Consider the following 27,151-nt stretch of genomic DNA (forward strand, 5'->3'; position numbering starts at 1 on the left):
TTATTATTATTATTATTATTATTATTATTATTATTATTATTATTATTATTATTATTATTATTATTATTATTATTAATTCGTTTCCTTTTGAAAATCTCTGACTGCCTAAGAGCAGCTCTACATATAGCGATCATATGTGCACTTTTTGTCAATGAGCAGTTCCAAACGCCAGAAGAGATGGAAATCTCCGAGAGAGAGAAGAACAGTTTCGTATGTTAAATTCTAGGTCAAAGTTCGAAGTATTTGCTTTTGACGGGTGCTTTTTTTTTCGGGAACAAAAAAGGCCTGGCGGCTAAGGACTTACAGTATATAATATTGCACATTTGCAAGTGGATTTACATTGCAGTTTGTATTAAAAATAATTCTCGGTACAAGACATTATTGTAAATATTAAGTTTTTTCTTCATCCATCGCAAATCTTAGGAGCCAAATATACCTCACCCCCACCCCGAATGTTGATATATTTCCGATATCGAATGTTGATATGTCAATATCAATATCAAGGATTTCGATATAACGACGTATCTCACAGAACTTGATCCGAGAAATGATGCTTGAAATATACTGAAATCAACAATCAAAATCTAAATATGTTCTTCCACTTTCGTACCCAAGGTTGAGGGGCAAGGGGATGAACCCGAACAAAAATTGTAAACCAAAAGAAATTTTTAAATGTAGTTACAATTTCGCTTAACAGAAAACTATTATTAGAAAACTTTACTGTAATTTACGTTTAACTTCCGTTTCTGATTGTAATTACAAATCAGCGACAGGACACACACTTTACATTGTATAGCAGGGGCCACAGTGGGTCAGTGGTAGAACGTTCTTCTCTGCTGCATGGGTCCTTGGTTCGATCCTAGCACGCGCCAAGTGAACTTTGTGGTGGACACATTTCGTGCGCATGGGAATATTTGGGGTTCTCCCGTTTCCTCCCACTTTCTTTATTCCATTTCATTCACTTCTCATCGTCGCCATCTCCTTTAGCGTAACCGCCATAAACGTGGGACGTAAAACTAAAAGATTTCATATAGCAATAATTATACTCTATAATTCATAACAACTAAGAAAACCGGAAGATGAAATTCCTGTGGTATTAAAGTAGAATGTTCCACAAAATAATCATAATTCATTGTCCTTATTTCTATCGGTGCTTTTGCCACACACTCAGAGCTACAAGACTAATAGAATTAGAAATTAGAGACTAGAAAATAGAATTTCATCCATTTTTTCTCTCACACTAAAAGATTTCTGCATTTTGCTGAGATTGTCATTTTTTTAAATATAAGTCCCTATTTCGATCTAATTCTGGCTACCGGGGATTTGAGGTAATTGGTACCTGAAAGTGTAAAGTTTGTTGACTCTCAAATCTCGACAGTTTGTTAAGGAAATTTCACATTTCATGTTGTTATTTCTTCGTTACAAAAATACTTCTCGTTGACTCTATTCATGGTGAATTACTGAACTTATGCATTTACAATTATTGAAAAATTAATAATTATTTTTAAATATAAAAAATCATTACAGTTCAGTATAATGCAGTAGTAGATACATAAAAATAGGAAGGGAATGAAAATATTATTTATTTATTGAGACATGCAAACTGAATATGAATAATAAGTGTTTATACACCCACACTATTGAGTTGAGTTGAGTTGAATTTCAGTTTAGCGTCCCTTTCAGCAGCGAGGCTATGTGAGACGTGGACCTACTGATTAACGTGGAATCCGAACCACATGAGCTCCCGCCGGGAATCGAACCCGGGTCTCCCGCGCCACCCACACTATTGAGTGGAAGAGTTTAAAGACATGAGGCTCGTGTGATTAATGATCTTGCTTTGTAGGAATGGGCACAGACAAGCTGGAGCAGTTTTATTTGAAACTTTGACTCGCAAAATTTTCTCCAACTGAAGTCGAATACATTCAAAACGAAGCATATTCTGTGTGTAGTTTCTGGAAAGAAGATATAAGGACGTTAGGCTCAAGAATACGAAGGATCATATAGGATTTTAATATCTACTGCGTTGCAATTATACCAATAATAATAATAATAATAATAATAATAATAATAATAATAATAATAATAATAATAATAATAATAATAATAATAATAATAATAATATAGAGAACGCTTGAAACGTTCATTATGTCACTTTCAAAATGAATACCAAACTTGGTGGTCAAATAAAATACTCAGCTTCCAGTCTGAAAATATTTTAAATTTCATTTTAACGTTAGATCCTAGGGGAGGGGGACGTACGCATAAAAACTAATAAAACCTAATAACTTTTGAACCACCCAACAAATCTCGATCAAATTTCCAACATATATGAGAGTCGGACCTTGCGTGTTTTTTATCGTTTCACATTGACGAGCCAACCTAGGGAAGGGGGAGAAGGAGATACATATGTAAAAAATAAAATTAAAATGTCTACCTTTGTAACTTCATCACTCTTGAACCACCCGACCGATCTCAATCAAATTTTCAACATACATGACTTTAGAGGCAGGGATTACTCTGGGCTATTCAGTTTGACGATGCAACGAGGGGGAGGGGGAGATACATTTAAAAATGATCAAAAATGCCTTATATTAGTGTTGAATCGGTAGTTTTCGGGGTCGATGAGAGAAACAGTGACACTTCTGATGCTGTTTCAATCCAAGTTCAGCCCTGATAGTTGGGGAGAGGAGATTCGACGTAGGGGAGGGGTAGACATTTAAAAATGATCGAAAATGACTAATACTAGTGTCGAATCTATAGTTTTAGGAGTAGCTGAGATTAACAGTGAGAAGACTGATGCCGTGTGCCGCAACACGGAGGAGGAGAAGGGAGCTATATATACCGTAGGGAACAAGGAGAGGAAGAGAAATTTAAAAATGATCAAAATGACCGATATTAGTGATGAATCCATCGTTTTGGGTGTCGATGAGAGAAACACTGACACTTCTGATGCTGTGTCAATACAAGTTCAACCCTAATAGTTGGAGAGGGGGTATACAATTAAAAATGATCGAAAATGACTAATATTAGTGTGAATCCATAGTTTTAGGTGTAGCTGACATTAACAGTGACAAATCTGATGCCGTGTGCTGCAGCACGGAAGAGGAAGAGCTCTCTATATAATAATAATAATCGACAATGACAAATATAAGTGTCTAATCAATAGTTTTCGGGATCATTCAGATGAACCGTGACATTTCCGATCCGGTTTAAATCCAAAATAAGCATCGCCACTTGGGGGAGGGGAGAAGAGATATATAAAAATGATCGAAAATGGCAGCTATTAGTTTCGATTTTATAGTTTTCTGGGTCGCTTAGATGAACAGTGATACTTTCGATCTGGTTCAAATTCAAATTCAACCCCGTAGCTTGGAGAATGGGAGGAAGATATATTTAAAAATAATCGAAAGTGGCCGATATTAGAGCTGAATCCACATTCTTTGGGGTCGCTAAGATGAACGGTGACAATTCCGGTGCCATGGTCAGCAACATGGGGGAGGAAAATATCTATCTATCTATCTATCTATCTTAATATATATATATATATATATATATATATATATATATATATATATATATATATATATATATATATATATATATATATATATATATAATGATCGAAAATGACCAATGTTAGTGTCGAAGAATCCCGAATCCATGGTTTTCGGGGTCGTCAAGGTGATCAGTGATCTTTCCAATGCTGCTTAAATCGATGCCAATAAAACGGAAACAGAATATTTCACGGGTACTAAACACATGAGATACGGAGTTATGCATTTAAATTTTCATTTCAACCCAGCAAAGCGGATAATATATGCTAGTTCAAACCAAAAAAGAAAAGAAACGGAAAAAGAAAAATGAATGAGTGCTATTTTACTCCCAAATTTTGTATCAGAAATACCGTACGTATATTATGAAGTCCAAACGGTATCATTATGAAAAGTTACAAATGTTCAAAAGGAAAATTAGATGAATTTCTGTCTGCAGCCATTATTTTATGCGACAAAAATGATACTGCCTGGCGGGGAATCGAACCGAGATTTTCCATTTGGAATTTTTGGATGATACCACTATTCCATCAACTGTTCTACTCAAACTCCATTTAACAAATGGTGTATTGTTTATTTTCCATTTGGAAGTTTTGGATGATACCACTATTCCATCAACTGTTCTACTCAAACTCCATTTAACAAATGGTGTATTGTTTCTTTCTGAAAACGATAACACGAAAATTGTATACTGCAGATCAAAGAAGTGTTTCGAATGTCCTGGTAATTTCCTTCTCCTTTTGCAAAAAAAAAATCGTAAATCGTCTCTATTATGATACAGGTGTTTGCTTCCACATTCTTAAGGATTGCTCGTCTAGTATGAAAAATCGATTATTCTTCAGGATCACTTTGTAAAAAGAGAACTTCGGTGTGAACAGGATTTGAACCTATGTTGGATAGCTGTACTACTCGTAAGTCCATTACGTTACCCCTACACGATCAGTACATCTAAGAGTGTCACCCAAATATTACTACCTTGAGACCTGATCTTTGGAACGGACCGGCTTCTTCTTCTAAGGTTATTTAGAGGAAAATGCACAACGAAATTAATTTATTCCCCGACATAGAGAAAAATTAGTGCCCACTATTAAAAGAAATAACATACAATCGAGGAAAACTTACAGAAATAATAAAATTATGCAGTAACTTCACTGTGCAAATTCAAAAAGTACGATAATAATAATAATAATAATAATCTATATTATAAAATCGAAAGTGACTATGTTTGTGACTGTTAATCTCTTGAATCACCCTACCGATTTCGACCATATTTTTGTCGTTGATGCGGCTCTGCCCTGAGCGTGTTTCTAGCTATTCACTTTGATGCGAGGGGAAGAAGGGGATATATATATATATATATATATATATATATATATATATATATATATATATAATAAATAGAAATAAAATTGATTAGGTATTTGACTTAATAGCTCTTGAACCACCGGACTGATCTCGATCAAATTTTCAACATAGATGAAATTCAAGACTGAAAAGTGTTTTATATTTTCTTCTTGGTGGTGGAAGCAAGGGGCGGGGATATATATATATATATATATATATATATATATATATATATATATATATATATATATATAAACGAAACTTAACAACTTTCGAAACAAAGAACCGATCTCGATTAAATTTTCAACATAGATATGTTTGGGCATGGCATGATTTTTATCATTTTACTTTGACGGTGTAACTTAGGGGAGGAGGAGATGTATGTAAAACATAGAAATGATAGTGACTGTCTATGTGACTACATTACTGTTCAACCACCCAACCGATCTCGATCAAATTTTCAACATAGATGAGATTCGGTCCTGCGATGATTTTTAATCTGGCGATGCATCTTAGAGGAAAGGAGGGTATATATATATATATATATATATATATAATAAAAATGAAAGTAACTGTCTTCCTGATTTCATCACTGTTCAACCACCCGACCGATCTCGATGAAATTTTCATCATAAATGAGGTTTAGATTAGACAGTTTTGTCATATCACTTTGACGGTGCAACTTAGGGGAGGAACATTTGTCAATGCTCCAAAATGACCGATATTAGTGTCCAATCTATAGTTATCGGTGACGCAAATATGCACAGTGACACTTTTATTGCTAATTAAATCCAAATTCAGTACCGCAACTTGGGGGAGGGAGAGGAAGAAGATATAAAAATGATCAAAAATAACCAATACCAGTGTCGAATCCATGGTTTTCGGGATCGCTGAGATGAACAGTGACAGTTCCATGCTGTGCCTTGCAATATGCGGGAAGGGTAGGGGATATATATATATATATATATATATATATATATATATATATATATATATATATATATATATAAATGATCGAAATTACCAATATCAGTGTCCAATAAATAGCTTGCGAGGTCGCTGTGAAGAACAGTGACAATTTCGATGAAGTTTAAATCTGAATTCAGCTACGCCAATTGATGGAGAGGATGTGAGATAAATATAAAAATCATCGAAAATGATCAATATTAAAGAGGGCTTTAGCAATAGAAAAATTAACTGACTAACGGAACATACTATTCTTTTCTTAATTTCACCCAACAAAGCGGGTAATTGATGCTAGCGATAATAATAATTGACAACTATACTGTGAAGGTGAACAATTATTATTATTCGCGTACTTTTAAATTTCCACGGTGAAATTACTGCATAATGTTATTATTTCTGTGATTTTTCCTGGATTGTATGTTATTTCATTTATTAGTGGGCACTAATTTTTCTCTAGGTTGTCGAATTAATGAATTTCGTTGTGCACTTTGGTCTAAGTAACCTTAGAGGAAGAAGCCTATTCGTTCCAAAGATCAGGTTTGAAGTTAGTAATATTTGGTACACACTTTTAGATGGTCTGATAGTGTAGGAGTAACGTAATGGACCTATGAGGAGTACAGCTATCCAACACAGGTTCAAACCCTGTTCACATCGAAGTTCTCTTTTTAGAAAGTGATTGTGAAGAATCGACTTTTCATACTAGACTAGCAATCCTTAAGAATGTGGAAGCAAACAACTGTATCATAATAGAGACGATTCACGAATGTTGGTTGCGAAACGGAAAGGAAATTACCAGGACATTTGAAACACTTCATTGATCTGCAGTATACAATTTTCGTGTTATCGTTTTCAGAAAGAAACAATACACCATTTGTTAAACGGAGTTTGGGTAGAACAATCGATGGAATGATATCGTCCAAAACTTCCAAATGGAAAATCTCGGTTCGATTCCCCGCCAGGTAGTATCACTTTTTTCGCATAAAATTATGGCTGCAAACATAGATTCATCCAATTTTCCTTTTGAACATTTGTACGTTTTCATAATGACACAGTTTGGACTTTTAATATACGGTATTTCTGATAGAAATTTAGCAGTAAAATAGCACTCATTCTTTTTTTCGTTTCTTTGCTTATTTTTTTAGTTTGCATTAGTAGTCTGGGATGGAAGATATGAGCTACGCCACCTACTGGATTTATTAGAATTTATTTCGGATCAGTACGTCCAATGATCACTATCGAATTTGTAACCGAACCACTCGGAAACAAAATATATATTAAACTTTTGACATTATCCTAGATGTGCCTTAGAGATCTACAGTTCTACTGGAAGCTGAGTATTTTATTTGACCACCAAGTTTGATGTTCATTTTGAAAGTGACATAATGAACGTCTCAAGCGTCATCTACATTATTATTATTATTATTATTGTTATGTGATCCATCGTATTCTTGTGCCTCACGTCCTTATATCTTCTTTCCAGAAACTACACACAGAATATGCTTCATTTTGAGCGCACTCGACTTCAGTGGTAGCTCAGCGGTGGCTCAGTGGTAGAGCGTTCACCTCTGGTGCTTGGGATCCCGGGTTCCATCCCAGCCCCCGCCAAGTGAACTTTGTGGTGGACAAACACCTTGTGCGTGGGTTTTCTCGGGGTTCTCCAATTTCCTCCCACTTTCTTCATTCCACCATTTCATTCACCACTCATCATCACCGTCTCCTTTAGCCTAACCGGCATAACCGTGGGACGTAAAACTCAAAGATTTCATTTCATTTTTCAACCACATCTAATGCCAAAATTGATGGACGGTGAGCATGCTATGTAGCGTTAATCGCTGAGTGTAACGTTGTTGCTATCTTCATCTTTAAAGGAATAGTGGTCAATAATGCTGCCATTCAGCAAATAACAGTAGTCGCATGCTCAGATTGCGTTAACTTCTCTACGATGACGTGTGGGTCTTCCGGGCCTCAATTATGGCAGTTTTGCTTGGTGACATAACCCCCAAGATGAAAATATCTCTCATTTGGAAAGATAATTTGGTGGGCAAAATCGACGTAGGTTTCGAGCCGCTGCAAAGCCGAAATACAGATGCGATAACGAAGATTTTTTTAAAAAAAAATTCCTAAGTAAGTTGGTCCATACAAGCGAATAAGCAGAAGTCTTCATCCATAATTTGCCTTAAGTTAGTGTTGCTTATGTTCAGTTGCTGCAATCTATGATGATTTCAAATTTTCGGGTGGAGGCACAATTTTGGCAACAACAACGATAGCGTGGACTAGTCACACTGGGTTCACACTAGGGATGGCCAAAAATTTTCGGATCCGGATATCCCGGATCCAGTGAGATCCGGATCCGGATCTTGCCGGATCCGGAACTAGATCCGGATCTCGGATCCGGATCTCGGATCCGAATCTCAGATCCGGATCTCGGATCCGGATCCGAAATTCGGATCTCGGATCTGGATCCGGATCTCGGATCTGGATCCGAAATTCGGATCTCGGATCTGGGTCCGGATCTCGGATCTGGATCCGAAATTCGGATCTCGGATCTGGGTCCGGATCTCGGATCTGGGTCCGGATCTCGGATCTGGATCCGAAATTCGAATCTCAGATATTGATTCGTACCCAAACCTGCATCTGAAATTGTGATGATAAAATTGAATATCTAAAATTCGTCAAAACTTTTTTCAGATTCACTAATATAGTAGGTTGCTGTGCTTTTAAATGTTTCCATAACACGTTTGTGCTACCTTTGTTCTTTATTTTATTTTGACCTTGCAATATTTACATCGAAGTCTCTTTAGTAAAATATTTCCAAGTTTGCCTTCTTCCCATTTCAGAGTATACTGAATTGTCTGAAAACTGATCTAAATGGTAACAAATTCTTCTGTTTAGCTCCTCTTCGAAACTTAATGTTAACTTCACATTGAAAATATTTATTTTATTCTTAGAAATAAAACTTTCTTATTTTCTCATATACAAATGAAATATCTTTTAGATAAACCCTTCTAATCGCAGGAATACTGGACAAAACAAACTCTTTATTAATAGTAGTTTCTGACTTAATAGAGTCCAACCATCAACAAATGTAATAATGAATATCTTTCACTTCGAAGGTACAGCAAAAAATATAGACTGGTTGGCGTGGAACAACAGTAGATTTGTAAACATACACACGAGAATTTCAGAAGAGCGATATGGTTGTGTAGTATTATTAGTACTAATAAAAGTGTTCGTTGTATGACTTTATTACCTAACTTATTGCTTGCCCTTCTGAGGTCAGGAGTTTGTTGAAGGAGTAAATATAAAAGAGATTTCTGTTATTTTTTCTTCACCCTCCAGGTTTCTTTAATCATACATTGCAGGACGTAGCCAAAACATATCCATGCATCGTATCATTGAATCGTTTTGTGTTTTGTATATTAAAGTGTTCAAAAATATTTAACATATTCGCTTTCTTCATGTGATCTCAGGTTTAATTCTCGGTGGAACATACATGAAAAAATTGAAAGCAGAAGCAATATGAAAATAGTATTTAAAAGTCAGGAAATTGATATTAAAACTTTAGCTATCTATTGGGACTGTAAGGCCGTAGTTAAATTAACCCACACGTTTCGTGAAGATATATTACGTCGTTATTGTTTATTTACTATAAGCTACCAGATACATCCTCAGAGGCCGCTTTACACTGTAGTAATCAACAGATGAAAACATTGGAAAAGGAATGGAAGAAAGGTGTCCAGAGCCTTAGATCAAGGTACTAACCTAGCATTTGCCCAGTATAACTGAGGAACAACCCTGGAAAATCCTCAGTCAGATGGCTGGTCTCCGAATTCGAACCCGGTATTATCCAATTGCGAATCAAGAATCCTAACAAGTAGCCTGAGCTCGCTCCGTATTATTATTATTATTATTATTTAATTAACGTGATGTTCTAAAATTAGTGCAAATTAAACCCCACTTTCTTTATTGCTGATGTTATAGTTAATAAACCTACATGAGACATCAGTCCAACATCAAGAAAGAATACTAGAACTGGAATTCAGGAAGCGGGGGTGAAGAGATTAATGAGGATGAGGAAACTATGTACGATGCAAAAACTGAGTAATTATGACTTCATCACAAATATATTCACTTACGTCAATTAATATTTCTCTGATACAGGGCACTCTTACTTTCTATAGTAGCAGGAAAGTGGCCCGCTCTTGTAAAGGAACACACTAAGCATGTGCATATAGGCGCAATGTCCGTGCAAAGAAACATAGGTAAAACTTAAAAAAAAAAAAAAAAAAAAAAAAAAGAATAGGGTAAGCGAGGGGAAATGATAAACCGCCCTTCAACTTGAAAAAAAAAAAAAAAGAAAACTAAAAATAACTAAACTTAGAGCTATGAAAGACGCGAGGCGAATTTTATTGAAAAGATTGTTTTTCCTTAGTGATTAGTTGTGCTAACTATGAACAAGAATTAAAAAGAAAACAAGTAGCTAGCTCTGAGTCTCCCAAACTAGTTGAAAAGAAAATATTGAATAAAATTTAATAATAAAGAAGGCATTTATGATAATTAAAAGAAACTAAATTCTTGGCACGACAGTCCTTTGGTTCCTACCAGCGGACTTACGTTCAAAGTGGGAAGGTGTAGTCAACGCATCGACACCCAAAGTCCCTAATGCCGTCTTTCTAGTCTGGAGTCCGCTACCTCTTACTTAAGATAACTCCTCAATTGTCCTCACGATGCTGGGTCAACATCGAAATTGTTGAGTGCCTCTCCGGAAATTGAACCCATGACCACGGGCACCGAAGGCACGCGCTAACCACTGTTTTTTTATATATATAAAAAGGTAACAGCTTTTTATCAGATTATTTAACCTGTTGAACGCTTTGCACGGATTACACTGTAACCATTACGACACTACTCAGACATAGAAGTAAACGAAGACAGTTAAAAACACCTATGCCCGAAGTGGAATTTGAATCCAAGACATTCACAGTAAACGATCCACAGCCTAATGCCGCAGACCACTCGACTATGGCTGTCGGGTTTTATCGGCTAATCTGTAGTACATTTAAAGTAACTGATTATTTTAAAAGTTGCTCCTAAACCTGACAATCTAAGTCTTATATATCAAATATTTCCTGCGATAATATCATACACTCTCTGACTTTTATAGACGAAAAGCCATAGTTACCCACATTATCTAATAGAGAAATATGTTCTCATTCTCTAGTAGCTGCTGATGGTGATAGTCAAGGTTCACCGAAGCATGATCCCAAACCCAAACTGAGATATTGATGTCACTGGAACGCCTGAAAAGTCATTGTGGGTAAGTGAATTGCTCACTTGTCAGGATGAAGGGCGATGGTGATGTGAAATGCGGGGCTGTCAGAGGTACTACTTATGATAATTGGATTTATAATATTCTATGTTTCCGTAAATCCTCTTCAAGAAGATAACTGTTAATCTTAGCTTTGAAAATGTTACATAAAGAGTTTTATTGCTATCATTAGGTTGCATATAAATCTCTTTATTCTGGAATTATCGGATTTACTTTAACGCTTAACTTTCATATTTTTTCTGATTTACGAATATTTAAATCACGATTATCCCCTTAAGGTCAATTAGTGATATTTTAACTCATTTCGAACCAACTATATATATAGTTAGTCTTGTTATATGGGAATAATTGAGACCAGAAGCAGTCTACAGGCTAAGTTCAAATGAATCTTGGCCGACCTCCTGATAAACCACGTCTTTCAGCAAGGTGAATTGCGGCAATCCGATACCCACATGAGGAAATCTTCCGGTTCAAGTGAAAGCTTCCATAAGAATCAGCACCCTAATCAGTGGAATGTGTCTTGCTAATTTTTCCCCAATGTGAAAGTACCTAACTTTATTGTTAAAAATGAAAAGGCCTTTATTTTAAACAAGTCGCCATTAGAGTTTTCATATTTGAACACAACACTCATGAAAAATCATGTTAAAGCGCGACTTACCCCTGAAAAAGAATATTTATCTGTTTTTAGTTTCTCGTGTTCCCCAAACTACATGCGGAATTAGTGCATGTGCCTTCCGCTCGCATTACCTGGGTACAAACAGCTACGATCTTGGTACTAGCATATGTTTCGGTTTCCAAATCTCAAATACTTATATTTCAGCCTGATTCTATGTCTGAATCCGAAATTTCAAATCTAGATAAGGGGCACCAAAATTCATAGTTTATTCTCGGTGCTCATATTGTGATTTACTAAATAATTATTAAATCTAATTGTAAAATATACATTTGATATTTTGAGCAGACTGAGCAAGATAAATATACGTAAAAACTAGTCAATACTTGTCTTAACTGTTTATATTTTCTTAACTGTCAATGAAATAGGTGTATTGAGGAATTTTAAATATTAGAGTTTTGTACTCCGGTTTCAAATATGTATATATTTTTTTAAAGTAAGCCAAGCATTTGATCTTTAGAGTAGAACGAAGGAAACAAATAGACTTGCCAATATTCGTCTTAATTTTCTATTCTCTTCTTCACTGTGAGGACTTCGTGAAATTAGTTTCGGCGAATTTTAGATATTCAAGTTTATCATAATTTGGGTGGGAAGTGGGTTTGGATAAGAATAAAAATCTGAGATCCGGATTTCGGATCCAGATCCGAATTTCGAACCCAGATCCGAGATCAGAATCCAGATTCGAGATTCGAGATCCGGATCCAAATCCGAGATCCAGATCCGAGATCCGAGATCCGGATCCAGATCCGAGATCCGGATCCAGATCCGAAATCTGAGATCCGGATCCAGATCCGAGATTCGAGATCCGGATCCAGATCCGAGATTCGAGATCCGGATCCAGATCCGAGATCCGGATCCAGATCCGAAATCCGGATCCAGATCCGAAATGTGAGATCCGGATCCGGATCCGAGATTCGAGATCCGGATCCAGATCCGAGATTCGAGATCCGGATCCAGATCCGAGATCCGGATCCAGATCCGAGATTCGAGATCCGGATCCAGATCCGAAATGTGAGATCCGGATCCGGATCCGAGATCCGGATCTAGATCCGAGATCCGGATCCAAAGGATCCGGACCCAATCAGATCCGGATCTTCGGATCCGGCCATCCCTAGTTCACACGAGGATACTGTGTGTTAGTATGCCAGTTCCACGAAATTTCTGCACTAATTTGCGCACACCAGACGCTGTTGGTGCATTAATTCGACCATTTTTTTTTTAATTTCGCAGTGTTAAGCAACAAGCACTTACTTTGGAAATATTTTTCAATATTTCTCGACGTTGTTCAAGCGGAAATCAATTCATTTCGTACCGCAGAGATAGGATACTGTATTTCGTTAGCTTTCTTGTCAGAATAAGCTGTCACTCTCAATATACCATGTACTTAAAAATACAATGAAATCTTTCAGTTTAACGTCCCACGATTATGCCCTTTAGGCTCACGGTGACGGATTATTAAGGCAAGTGAAAAGACGAAGGTATCGTTGGCATGAGAATCTGGGAGTATGAAGGAAAAGGTTGTCCCTTACGAACTTACTTGGCCGGAAATCAAACCAGGCATCTCAAACAGCTAGAGTAAGTGCTATACAACTGAGCCACCGTGTCCCTATAACATGTACTTTAAAAAGAAACAGCCTGTGGTCCACCATTTACCACTGAAAAATAAATTTTATACTGTGACTTCTCTTTTAATGTATAAATTTTGTAGAAATATGTAATAATCTGACGTATTCAATTATAATGTGAAAAGATATAATGTTTTATTGAGCTGGCAACGTTGTTAATATGGTATTATTATAGAGTATGTCAAACAATATTCCCCTGTCGATATTTGCATCGTACAAGAATTCAACCTTCTTTTAATTAATTAGTTTAAAAGTTACTAAGGATTATGAAAATTAGTAGTCCATTCTGTATATAATAGTATAACCCCGATTTAACGAATATATTTTTTTTCTCATAAATAAAAGTTTAATATAAAAGAAGTACGCGTTGTAAAGTTCCACTAAGATTTACATGAAATTTTAATATTTTAACATATTTTGTGCTTTTGAAACAGATTTTGCTCAATGATTTTGCTTTGCAGATTTGAGGATTCTTCATTTAAAAAGATTAAAAATTTAACATTTAAATAAGCATAGCAAACAAGTTGTTAAATGACAAACCACTTAATGCAACTTAACTGTTCTTAAAAATTTACACTATCATATTTTGGCTATCCCAACATTGCAATGCAGAGCAAAAGTAGTCAAAAATATCAAAGTAGAAACTGACAAAAAACTGAAGAAAAAGAATTGCTAACATTATATTTTTAAACTTAGAAGAACATCAATTCTTGTGTCAGTTCATAATTATGAAAATATTGACCTAGTTTTTCTCGATAATTATCGAAATACCCATATACAAGTGGATTCTATCGATTCTAGTAAATATAGCGTCCCTGAACGATGTAAATACCTTATATTTACAAATGATGGTTCTTCCGCTTTTCTGTATATTAAATGCGGGAAATTTACTAATACCTGTATTTTTTTTGTTAAATAAAGATTTTAATGTACTATGCATATAAAATAGCGTTATTTTTCTGGATCAAACCAATGTAAACATACATACGTTGCGCACTTTGTCTTCTGTCCTCGCATATTTTGTTATACTGTTGTGGTAATGCTGTGAAAGTGTGATCTTAATTCCCCCATTTTTCTTCCTTCTGTTCCAAATATATCATGGATGCTCCATTAGAAGTTTGCACCAAAGAGGAACAACGAGCAGTGATCCGTCGGATTGTGTTAAAGGGTCAGATATTCATCGCAGACTATCATCACAATGTGGGAGAAGTGCACTATCATGTAAAACTTTTTTTTGTGGCTCGAAAAATTTAAAAGTGGTCGAACAAGTGTAACGCATAAAGAGGGAGCAGGACGGCCGTCAACCTCCACTACAGATGACAACATTCAGCAAGCTCGAGGGATAGTTCTGCCGAATAGGCGAATCACTATCAATGAGGTAGCAGCTGCTTTGAACATCAGTCATGGCTCTGCCCATCAAATCATTCACGACGAGCTCAGTTTTCTTAAAGTCTGTGCACGATGGGTACCAAGAAAGCTTACTGCAGAAAACGCTCGCTCGTGTTAGGGTCTGTCAACGCTTACTCACTCGCTTCAACAACGAAAGTGATGAATTTTTAAGCAGAATAGTCACCGGCGATGGAATATGGGTTCATCACTATGAGCCAGAATCAAAGCGCCAGAGTATGCAGTGGAAACACCCTGGATCTCCGACGAAGAACAAATTCAAGACTGAGCAATCCGCAGGAAAGGTTATGTTAATTGTGTTTTGGAACTCTCAGGGGCTCATAATGGCAGAGTTCATGGAAAAGGGAAAGGCGATCAACAGTGTGAGTTATAGTGAAATGTTGGAACGGAACCTGAAGCCGGCAATTAGCAAGAAACTCCGAGGTTTGTTGTCGAAGAAAGTTTTGTTGTTGTATGACAATGTACGGCCACACACGGCTCATCACACTATTAATACACCACCAAGATGAAATCTAAGTTATTGGAACACCCTCCCTACAGCCCAGACCTAGCTCCATCTGACTTTCACTTGTTTAGGCCACTCAAGGATGCTTTGCGTGCTCGCCTATTTGCCTCAGATTTAGACGTGCAAAATGCGGTGCAAAAGTGGCTTCACGACCAACCGAAAACCTTTTATTTGGAAGGAATACGTAAGTTCGTTGACCGTTGGGCCAAGTGCATTGATAAGGAGGGAGATTACTTAGAAAAATGATGTGCATAGTATAACCCTAGCTTCATGTAAACAAACTATAGAATGAAAAGTGTAGATAATTTTTGACTTTCCCTCGTATATATATATACGCGCATTGTGGGACTTAACTTCAAAGATAGGCATTTATTTTATTTTTTATTGATTTCTTTTTTCTTTACATAAATACGACGATTATTTTTCGAACAAACTCCAGGCATGCAGGCATGAAAAGAAAAAGACGAAAAGTTCTTCATCTTTCATTATTTATTATTAAAGGTATTATACAGTATATATATCATACAAAAGTAATACTTTGATATAGGATGTGCGTATAAAGAGTTCAGTATTAGAACAACAGAATGTCTGAAACATAAGCAGAAAATACTACATGACAATACGTGCAAAAATTTGTAGAAATTATTTGTGTTGCTGCAGAGTAGTCTTTAAAAAATCGACAATAGAGTCATAAAATACTAAAACAGAAGAGTTCTTCTTTCTTGGTACTAATTGTAAACTATATTGTTGCACCAAAGTTAAAATAAAAATACACAATAATCTTCATTTACAGAGGCTCAACTTTAGTTAGAGCATGAATAAAATAATAAAAAAAGATAAATAGCAGTTCTTCTTTCTTGACAGTTATTGTACACTATAACGTCGAACTAAAGTTAAAATAAAAGTACATACAAAAGGAGCTTTGTAATCCTGCAAGTTCGGACTACAGCCGTACAGGATTAGTGATTTTGCCATATTAACGAACATCATTATGGTTTTAACGGGAATACTAAAGATAAATCACTATATATAAAAAAAGTTAAACGACTAAAACGTGTATTTTACCTGTTTACGAACATTCTGAGCCTAAGCAGATATATATATATATATATATATATATATATATATATATATATATATATATATAAGCATATCCATTTATATATATTCTATCTACAATGTATTCCGTCATACTGGCAACTGCGGAGTTTAAAATATTCTCATTTATAATTGAACAGAGTACACATTTAAATTCTTTATGAATATTCTTGCATTAATAAAAACGTTCGAATGAAAAATTAATACAATATTTTTTTTAAAAACTAAGTTGTAATAAACTGCTCTACTTCAAGAAAAAAAAAACATGAACATTACTATTAAAAAAACTGATATTTTGTTGCTTCCGAGATTTGGATCTCTTCTTCAAAAAAAAATTGCTACGGATTATAAACAAGTTTATAAGTTATGTATAGTTGTAGGTTTTGTAGGAATCTACAAACAAAACAAAACAAAGCGAACGGGCAGATCGACGCCGATTACAGAATGTGCCTAAGCGTTGAATGCCGGATTAAAGAGTACTTTACTGCAATAATTTGCATTTGCAGACATAGGTTTAGTTAACGCAATGACTCAGTGAGTGAAGAATGAAATAATAAAAACAAAACTAACAGTTCTTTCTTCTTAGAAGTTATTGTGTACTAGAATATTACACGAAAGTTAACATAGAACTAGGGTATATACATGATATGCATTTGCGCAGACGAAACATTAGTTAGCACAATGACTCATAGTAAATGCACAATAAAATCATAATCAATTATAAAAGAAATTGACTTTTTTTTATTGGTATGTATTGTACTGTATAGTATAGCACCAAAATTGCACTAAAAGGTTCGAAATAATCTAAATTCACGGATGAATGAACAACGAAACCTATAGAATTAAAAGAAGAAAATGAGTTATTTTTTCTTGGCAGTTATTAAGGAGTGTAGTATACCATCAAAGTTACAATAAAAGACCGACATCATATAAATTTTCACTGAAACATCAATGCAATGACTCGTACTGAGATAAACTGAAGGAAGAACAAATAAAACTGAACAAAACGTTGCAAAAATCAAAAGATGAGATATCGAGTACAAACCTCCAGAAATAAAGAGATGAGAACGTGGCTTGTTACGCCAAATCATGCATGATTGTTAATTATTTCTTTATCGGCTGATAAAATCTAAGCTATCCTGGTCAACAAACGGACTCATCAAATTGATTGCGTAAAGGTAAGAATTCGCATCTTATATTGCTAAGAATACTGGATATTCTTTAATGGGGTCTTATTTTTTGTCAAGACTGAACTAATTTTTACATTTATGTCTGCTTAAAGAATCTCGGGAAGAAATAGGAATACATTCATGCTTTGTTTTATTGAACTATACTTTTGCAGTATAAATTGTCTATCTTGGTATATAGTTACATTAAGTTGGATACAAGAAATTATACCCATTACGTGATTGTTAGATGTAAGTGAAATTAACGAGTATTTAGTATAGCAACGTAGAAGCCTACTATTATTAATCTGGATAGATTAATTAACGACTAAAATCATGTTAAATTTCCTAGGCAACAGTAAGCTATCAGTTCCGTTCATTTAGTACAGTTATTCTTTCAAAACTTTAAAAAGACTTTCAGTTTTACAACTGACAATTTAGTTGACAAACTTACTCAATTGACTTAACGATTTACAACTGACAAATACGAAGGATAATTATAACGTTTCAAATATTTGATTAAGATATATTTATTTTAATTTATTCAGCTTTTCATATTTCTATTAAGAATTAGTTTGTGTTAATCATTGTAGTTTTTTTCATTTATTATTCTCATTTACTTTCATTCATCGAAATAATTTTGTTTCTTTGTTTTTATTTAAATTATATGAATAACCAACAATTAAGTATATGTGTTATTTTTATATACGAAAAAACAGTATTTTTTCATACTTTTCGCAGTATTGCTATCTGAAAGAAACAGAAAAGAAGCGACTGGCTTGCTTTCTAACAGACACTCGTATCCTTTCATTGCTTTCTTCCCTTGGTATTAAGATTTTTATAAGCTATATATTCAGCCAAAACGAATAATTTCTGAATATATGTACATATTCTACCTTTACTTTGGTGCAAAGTTTCTGTGACTGTTGACCATCATCTCAGGAAAACCCGAACTTCAAATACTATACAGGATTCATATCAAAATTTTGAGAAATGTTTTTTACTTCGTTTACATGGTGGTTGCATTTGGTCGACTTCTAACGTACGCGATAACACTGATTCTCTGCTTGTAGCATTTTCTTTAATGATCTGAGATTCAGATGCGAGTAAATCTTCCTGATAGAGATCAAATACGTTTCCTACCGACTTTTCTTTCACTTTCATAGTCTCTTTCTGTGATTTTGTACGACGTGAAGAAATCAATTTTGTGTAATCATTTCCTCCTGGAACGTAAGCATTCCAGTAACTAAGGAGTTTTTTAGATAGCACATCGGTATATTGGCTCATTTCTTCAGCAGATATTTGAGTGAATTCCACACAATTTTTGCTTTCCTGTTCAGATAACCTTAATGACGAGTTAACTAAACCTGAAAAATAAATAAATAAATTTTTAAAAATTACACGGAAAGCTGCATTCAATATCATATTAATTAAAGATTTATTAGTGCACTGCAGAGGCTGATGGTGGTATTATATAACAAAGGGATGTGGACAGGAGGAGAATAAGGTAGAAAACGGCTCAAGAGGAGTTGAGTTGATTTTGAGTTTAACGTCCCTCTCAGCAGCGAAGCTATATGAGACGTGGACCTATTGATTAACGTGTAATCTGAAACACATGAGCTCCCTCCGGGAATCGAACCCGGGTTTCCCACGCCAAAGGCGCGTACTCTAACCGCTTAGCCACGAAGGAGCTCACGACTCAAGATGGATAATGGTGGAATAATAATAAAATTGTTGGTTGTACATACCCTAATTAGCCGGGTTACTGAGTTCAGGAATTAATAATGATGGTATTTTTCATTCATTTTAATTGTTATCGATAATTTACTTGGTAGCATAACACGCGTGCAAGTGATATATATATATATATATATTTCAAATATTTTTGACTTACATGAAGATGGACTTATATTGTTTTTTGATATTCAAAGAGCACGACCAGACTGGGATGTCCAAGCACAATACAAATTGCTGTATAGTCCATGTGCTATGAGTGGCTAGGTACCGACCTCATGAGTGAAAGGGTGTGGTTGTTCAGGTAACAGACTGGGTAGCGTAGTGACAACGCACCGGGACGTAAGGCTGAGACTCGGATTCGATTATTGGTACAGTCGTAATTTTTTCACACTCTTTGAATTGCATGGAATTTCAATCTATGGAGGAATTGGTGAGAGAAAAATCGGTTATTTCCTTAATTTATTATATACCTAACTCAATTGTTCTCATTCCTAGTTTCGAAAGTACAATGTCAGTTTCTAAGCATGTAAGCATGTTTCTTCCAGGCATATTTCCCCGTCAGGAGGTGGCCAACCACCTCTTACCAGGACATACGAGAAGTTAAATTGCTACTGCCAATACACCAAAATTGTGTCCCAGTGCAGCTCCTCAAATTTTGATTTTGTCCCCCGGACAAAATTTTCCGGAATAAAGCCTGTTTGTACGAATATTCATTGAAACCATTTTTCACAAACACAAGATCCTCTCATTTGTCTAAAGTTATAACAAGCACAAAACGAGATAATAATAGTAAATGACATTCATATACTTACTTTGAGATAATGTATCAGTGTCAAACTCTCCTGTGAGTTTTATGGGATTCTGTTTCTTATCAATCTGCTTCTTCACTTTCCTTCCCCATTTGGCAAGCTTCTGGAATGCATCTTCTTTTGCTGCGTTTGTCCATTTTGGTTCAAATGAACTGTTATCTTCAGTTTCTCCATGGTTATTTTCATATAATTGACAAAGAAACACATCACCAGCAGACGTTTCAGTGAGTAAAAGAAAACAGTCACTTAAATTCAACTTGTCCGGGACTAAAACCGTACATCCAACAACACTTACTGAGATTCTACTTTTTATGACCGGATCTAACCATACTCCATTTCTATTTAAGAAATTTGAAGTTTCTTTAATGGTCGGAGGCATGAACGGCAAAACTCGACTTATTGCAGGTTGATCAATATTAACAGATAAATTCTGTTCTTCAGTTCCATTGAGGTAGCTCCAAGTGTTCGTAATAAAAACTAAGTCATTTGGACGTTGACTAGATATGCAAATAATTTCTAAGTGTCCACTAACCGATACAGAACCGTATATCGGTGTGAATTGTAGCATATGAGTCCATTGTATAAGGGGTTTAAGAGGGACTCGAGTATCCATTAAGAACATATGGTGACGAGTTACAACATAGACAAAATGAGGCACCATACTTCTCAGTATAATAGAAATGTGATCACAGTGTCTCATTACTGATGATATTTCTCGCGCACACATGATTTTTCTGGTGTCACTTCTGCTTTGTTCCTAAAAGAAAGAAAGTAATTACATTAAGGTTCTTCAGTGCGCTCCCACAGCTTTGACAACTTCAATGAATAAAGCAGAGAATTAAGAATATCGGAAGTTTGAAACTGTGCCGTTTACTGTTTACAAAATGATAGTAATTAGACTTTCAACAGTTCCAGAACGTTCTCTTCCCTGTCAGAAAACTGTCAATTCAGTTCATGACATCATAATTGAAGACTCGCTGTAGAAAACAACGTAAGTGTCAAAAACATACTTACTGAAACAGTAAAGATAAGAGATAGTAAATTGTTCCAAAGAGTCACAAAATAGAAAATACTGTTGCTTAGAAATACAAACTAGCATATAACGAAGTATGAAAATCTAACTAAGGCATAAACGTATTTAAAAAATAAAATAAGTGAAACAATTTCAAGGTGGCACTTACATCGTTTTCTACAGCGAGTCTTCAATTATTGGAGACACTAATTCTAACATAACATGAAAGTTCTTAAAAACAAGTATTAGTTCGCTTAATGTAAGTATTAAAGGCCTAGTTTCTCGGAGAGTTTCGTCATAAGAGACACGATAAAAGCTAACTTTATATCCTCTCCAATTATTATAATTATTGTGTCCAAGTGTTCCGAAATTTTGGAATGATTTGCTTTTGGGTATGAAGAAAGATAAAGCCATAATTAAAGGAGAAAGCTTGAACACAAAAATGTGAGTGATTTGCTTAAAAACATGAAAATTCATCTAATATAAATAAAATAAAGAGTTTGTTTGTGTGTTTGTTTGTCTGTCTGTCTATGTGCGGCCTGGGGACCAGACGAGTGGACCGAGAGTTACCAAATTTTGGTCAGGGGTACCTTGGTCCAGGCCTCAGATCAAGACAAAGCGCTTTTTTGAAATTTCTAACCACGGCGATCTCAGGGAGGGGGGATTTACTGGGACCGGCTGGGGACCAGACAAGTTGACCGAAAGTTACGAAATTTTGGTCACGGATACCTTGGTCCAGGCCCCAGACCAAGGCGAAACGTTTTTGTCAAAATTCGAACCAGGGGCCTCAGAGAGGTGTTTACCGGGACATGTAAAAGAAGTAGAAAATGACCGATATTAGTGTCGAATTCATAGTTTTCGCGGTCGCTGAGATCGATGGTGACACTTCCATTAGCGATAACTTGCAAATTCAGCTACCATTGTATGCGGGGGGAGGGAGGGTACCGAGACGTAAAAATAATTCAAAATGGCCGATATTAGTGTCAAATCCATAGTTTTCGGGTTCGCTGAGATTAATGGTGAAACTCCGATCGTATTCACCCCATTCGGCTGCGGGCCTGGGGTCACCGGGGGATGCCGAGACATGTAAAAAATAATCCAATATTAGTGATATTAGTGTCAAATCCATAGTTTTCGTGTTCGCTGAGATGAATGGTGAGAATTCCATTAGCGGTTACTTGCAAATTCATTTACCATTGTATGTGGGCCGGGGGTCACCTGCGGGGTAATACTGAGACATGTAAAAATAATCCAAAATGACCGATATTTGTGTCAAATTAATCGTTTTCGGGGTTGCTGAGCTCAATGGTGAAACTCAAGATCGCGTTTACTTTGAAATTTAGCCCCCATCACCTAAGAAACGGGGGCCAACATAGAGGGGTCATCGAGACATGTGAAAATAATTCAAAATGACCGATATTACTGTCAAATCTATAGTTTTCGCTGTTGCTGAGATGAATGGTGACACTCCAATAGGCGTTGACTTCCAAATACAGCCCCCGTCGGCTGGGGGCCAGAGGCGTTTTTTTAAAAAAAAAAAAAATCGAACCAGGTCGTCTCAGGGGGCATTTAACGGAATATGTAGAAGCAGAGGAAAATGACCGATTTAGTTTTTGTTGTTCAATTTGTTTACATAGATACTTTATCTGGCCATGCGAAGAATGGGTATATTCAGCTAGTACAATAATAAAATAACAATTAGAGCTTCTCTGTAGTTCAATTGTGGTGTTTATCAAAATAATTATAATTACGTGACTTTCAACACGCAGTTACTTTATTTCTTACTTTTCTTTCCAGATTTTGCAGTTATAAAGAAATAGAAGGCCCTGGCGAAAAGTTATTTAACTTTGTATTCTGATATGTGATAATAGTCAAACACCTGAATTTGATTTTTATAGTAACTTTACCGTTTCAATGTTATGTTTTTTTAAACAACCGTTATAATAAGAGCACATTAATACAAAATACGATTTTCTTCTTTCTAATTTGTTCTGTTACACGCCTTGCTATCCACATTTACCGTAAGCAACACTTTTGCTCCTGTGGATGTCAACAGGCCAGTCACTGAAAATCTGAGCCTGGTTTTTACACTTTCTGCTGCTAAAATGATCATAATTGATCTATATTATTTTCAATTTATTCAAAAAATAATTAGTGCAAGCGTACACTAAATTATCATGAAACAAAGATTAGGCCTATTTTATTCTTTCATAATAAACACCATGATCATTGATTCAGTTTCAATATTAAGCTCAACAGTTATAGATGTACGTAGTACGTTCAGAAATTTTCCAAGAAAGCAACAGAAGTATCTTGAGTAAATTCATAAACTCAATAGTATGGATTTATCAAATTCTCATTGTTAAAATCTTCGTAAATTTAGCCCTAGCAGCATTAGAATAGACTCATATTTGTCTTGAAAATAATTTGAATTAAAATATTAAATAATTGCGGCTTAACGTCATACGGGGATGCTCTGTATAATAAAGAAAACGGATCGTAACTTCAAGTTAATGATGGTGGAAGAACTGGTGGAAAAAAAGAAGGAACAAATAATAATAATAAATTCCACAGAACACGCGAAGAAAATGTCTCAGGATCAAACAAGGAAATACTTTGCATCATTAAAGCGTGCTTTTCCACTTACTTACAGTACTTTAGCGGACAAGAACAGCTAAAGTTCTCGCCTCGCAATTGGAATATCTGAAGATTGAATCCCGTGACAAGCCACCCTGACTGAGATTTTCCATGGCTTCCTTTCCCCATCGTTAACGTTTACAGTGCAAAACATGCTTCCGGTTGTACTATCAAATTCTTAAATAAATATTACGAAAACAACTATCAATATCAAAGGAGGTAAATGAAAATAAATGGGATTATCTATCCCAAAATGTGCTTTCTTAAAGCACGTATTATGTACAGAGGCTGATGAGCTTCTACATAGACGAATTTGAAGTGTTCGCTCTCCTATAACAGTTCGACGTACCACACTGACCTTAGGTCAAAATTTGGGAAGGTTGCATAATTTTGGCAATTTTGGGGATCAAAATATCAAAGTCAATCTTTGGAAGATGACTCTCGGCCCAGAAGTACATTGCAACTTGACCACACGTATATAACTGTCCAAAAAAAAAGAAAAAAGAAAAAGAAAAAAAAGAAAAAAAAGTGTATCGCTCTATCCTGAAAGGATTCAATTACACTCTGCGAAGGCGAGGGCGTCCATATCTAGGTAGTACCTGTTAAATATTCGCACGTGTTCAATCGTTTTCTTTCATGGATTTAAAAAACAATCTTAAAAAGTATTTAAAAAGTTCCTTTCTGTGCTAACTTACAATCATGTGGTTTTAAATCAAACGTCAGCATTTTACTTTCTCTAAGGAATCAACTGCTAGCATTTGCTATCGTATTACATGTATGGACATCATTATACTGATTACTGCACATGTATATACAGTATGTATCATGTGTGATACAAGGTATTGGTCTTTCTTGTCAGCTTCATTCATGAAAGGAACGTAGTAAACTTTATTTTACAAAATGACTGAACAATAACATTTATTCATTATTAATTGTTTAATACGTTTTAATTTAAAAAGCAAATTTAATGAATTCTGATAATGTTTTGCAATTCACAACATTCTCTTATAAGAATTAGCCATTTAAAGGTTAAATTTACTTTACCAACTATGACGTTACAATAAAAAAAAAATTGTTATTCCTCATCTCTCGGACATTTAATGAATTTCAGTAACTTACTTGCAATTAAGACATTCTGTATCGATAATGTTATTTTGAGTCATGTGTTATTATTAACAATGATTGAAAGCAAAATTAATTAATTTGCGTACCAATGTTAGATTTGCAAATAAAGACATAGATAGCTCGTGACAAAAAAGTAATTATTCACATTAACTGAAAATTATTTATGATTTCATGATAGTTATAATACCATCTCTTATCATCTCCCATCAACTCTCTGACAGCCACGTGTACTAAATTCATGGTCACTTCTGTATGTAATTTTTAGGATCTCTCAATAATTGTCAAATATATGAACGCCTCGTTCACTGTGGTTACTAATTTCCACTGATTTCCCACCAGGTGGAGCTCGTACAGCTTTCTGAAGTTGGTTTTCAGTCCATGACGTGGCAGGCATTCCGCGTATAATTATTAGCCCTATGGATCACCTTGATACGAAAGTTATCGTGGATGGTTGATTGGGATACATGGAGCCAGGGGCCACAGCAAGCTGTATCAGTGGACTCCCTGATATCATCGGCGTCTTAATTTTGCCAAAAACTGGTGAAGTCAACTTCACTTGAGTCCATTTCGGATGTGGCTTATTCTGTGATACACAGTCTGGCGGCACTATCACATTTACAGTTGAGCGTGAAAGAGCAAATTCGTGTTTGTGGGAGTTTAACTAAACTAGTAAAACTGAAGTATAAATCGAAAAGTTCTGCAATGTAACTTCCTCAGAATCGACTCTTTTTCGATATGATTAGTCTTCCCACTTCACGATTATTTTGCTAGGAAACACATCACACACTACTGACTCAGTGATACAATTTTCATTTCTGCGCTGCTTTTGCGCTGTACTTTTCCCTCTGCATTTCGTCTATACGGATGCCTATCACCCTCTGTAAAACTGATATAACGTATTATCATCATTTATGTTCGTTTACTTACTCTGATATCAAATAGCCGCACACAACATTTATCAGCATATAGAATATCAGAGACAGAAGTTCCGAACTTTGCTCCAGACCAACCACCAGACACATCATCTTTCACTGTAGAAATGTTTTCCGTGTATATCTGTTCACTGCAAAGAAAAACACACACATGTTATATTAAACTTTTACTTATTAAATTGATAATATCTTTACAAAGATCTGAAAGCAATAACCTGAAAAAAATCAGAAATGAAAATGACACTTGTAAAACGAAGATACGTCTAATATATAAAATTTGAAAAAATATTCTGTTTTTCATATTTTGTCTGAAAATGATACAGAGAATAGTGAAAGATCTTTGAACATTATTTTATTTTGAAAATTGAAAGGAATCTGATGATAGAACAAGGGAGAACCGTAACTTGTAGGGTACGAAATCATGGCCGCTAATTTCTTTGCTCTAAATTAGAAATTTCGAATGTGAAGGGGACATGTCGTAGACCAAGTAAGACTGACGTGAGCTCAGGAATCTAAAAGTATGATTGTCTCTTTCACATATCCTATGGTTTGGACGTTATAAACACTAAATTCTTACAGATCACCTACCAACGTCAGGTTACAACTTATGCTATATGTGACGGTATCGCTTCTAATGCACAGCCATAGTCGCCGTACTCACTCCAACTGTGAGAACAGAAACAACGGTTGTTGTTCAAGGTGATCTCGTGATGAGTGAATAATTAGGTTTACTGTTTCATACAAGTGTGTATCAGGGCTTATACGTAAAATTATACTTCTTTTGCAAGATGAACTTATAAGAACTTCCTACCAATTATTAAGAACATATCACAGCATGGTACATGCCAATATAATTATTTTTCTTATTAAATGTTTAGACTCGCAAGTACATATACTGTACATAAAACACTAAGTTAAAAAAGTAAACTTTTTAAAGATGCTTCATTACACAAGGAAGAAAGAAAATTGTAGAAACAGTCACAGAGAAGCGACATCCTGACAGCATTTAGTCACCTCATAGTGTTGCCAGGTAGAAAGTGGAGAGAGCTTTCTGAGGAGGGAGTCGTAACAAAGAAAAAATCATGAGACAGCTTGGTTCGTGAGGCTCCAAGGAGAAGAATTTCCACACACTGGTAGTAAACGGTTAAACGCCATCGATAGTCTTCTCTCCTGTAAAAGATGCGAAATCGCACATGCTCTTCCTCTGGATCCTTTAACTGACTGTTGAAATAACA

The 27,151-nt window shown here is 35.4% G+C and overlaps 1 protein-coding gene across 8 annotated transcripts in view; it reads right to left on the minus strand.

Moving 5' to 3' along the window:
• Positions 1-15,871: 15,871 nt before the first annotated feature.
• Positions 15,872-27,151, minus strand: part of LOC145688484 (uncharacterized) — a 93,664-nt gene continuing 82,384 nt past the window's right edge. For all 8 annotated transcript variants that reach the window (XM_081762784.1, XM_081762787.1, XM_081762782.1 and 5 more), the window contains exons 8-10: positions 25,912-26,047; positions 20,214-20,967; positions 15,872-19,031 (exon numbers count right to left, since the gene is read on the minus strand). In XM_081762784.1, the coding sequence (XP_081618910.1) occupies positions 18,643-19,031; positions 20,214-20,967; positions 25,912-26,047 (1,279 nt within the window). In that variant the 3' untranslated portion in view covers positions 15,872-18,642. The remainder of the gene's footprint in view (positions 19,032-20,213; positions 20,968-25,911; positions 26,048-27,151) is intronic.

This window comes from Thermobia domestica, chromosome 6 (genome assembly GCF_964235325.1).
Source record: "Thermobia domestica chromosome 6, izTheDome1.hap1.1, whole genome shotgun sequence".
Taxonomy (NCBI): Eukaryota; Metazoa; Arthropoda; class Insecta; order Zygentoma; family Lepismatidae; genus Thermobia; species Thermobia domestica.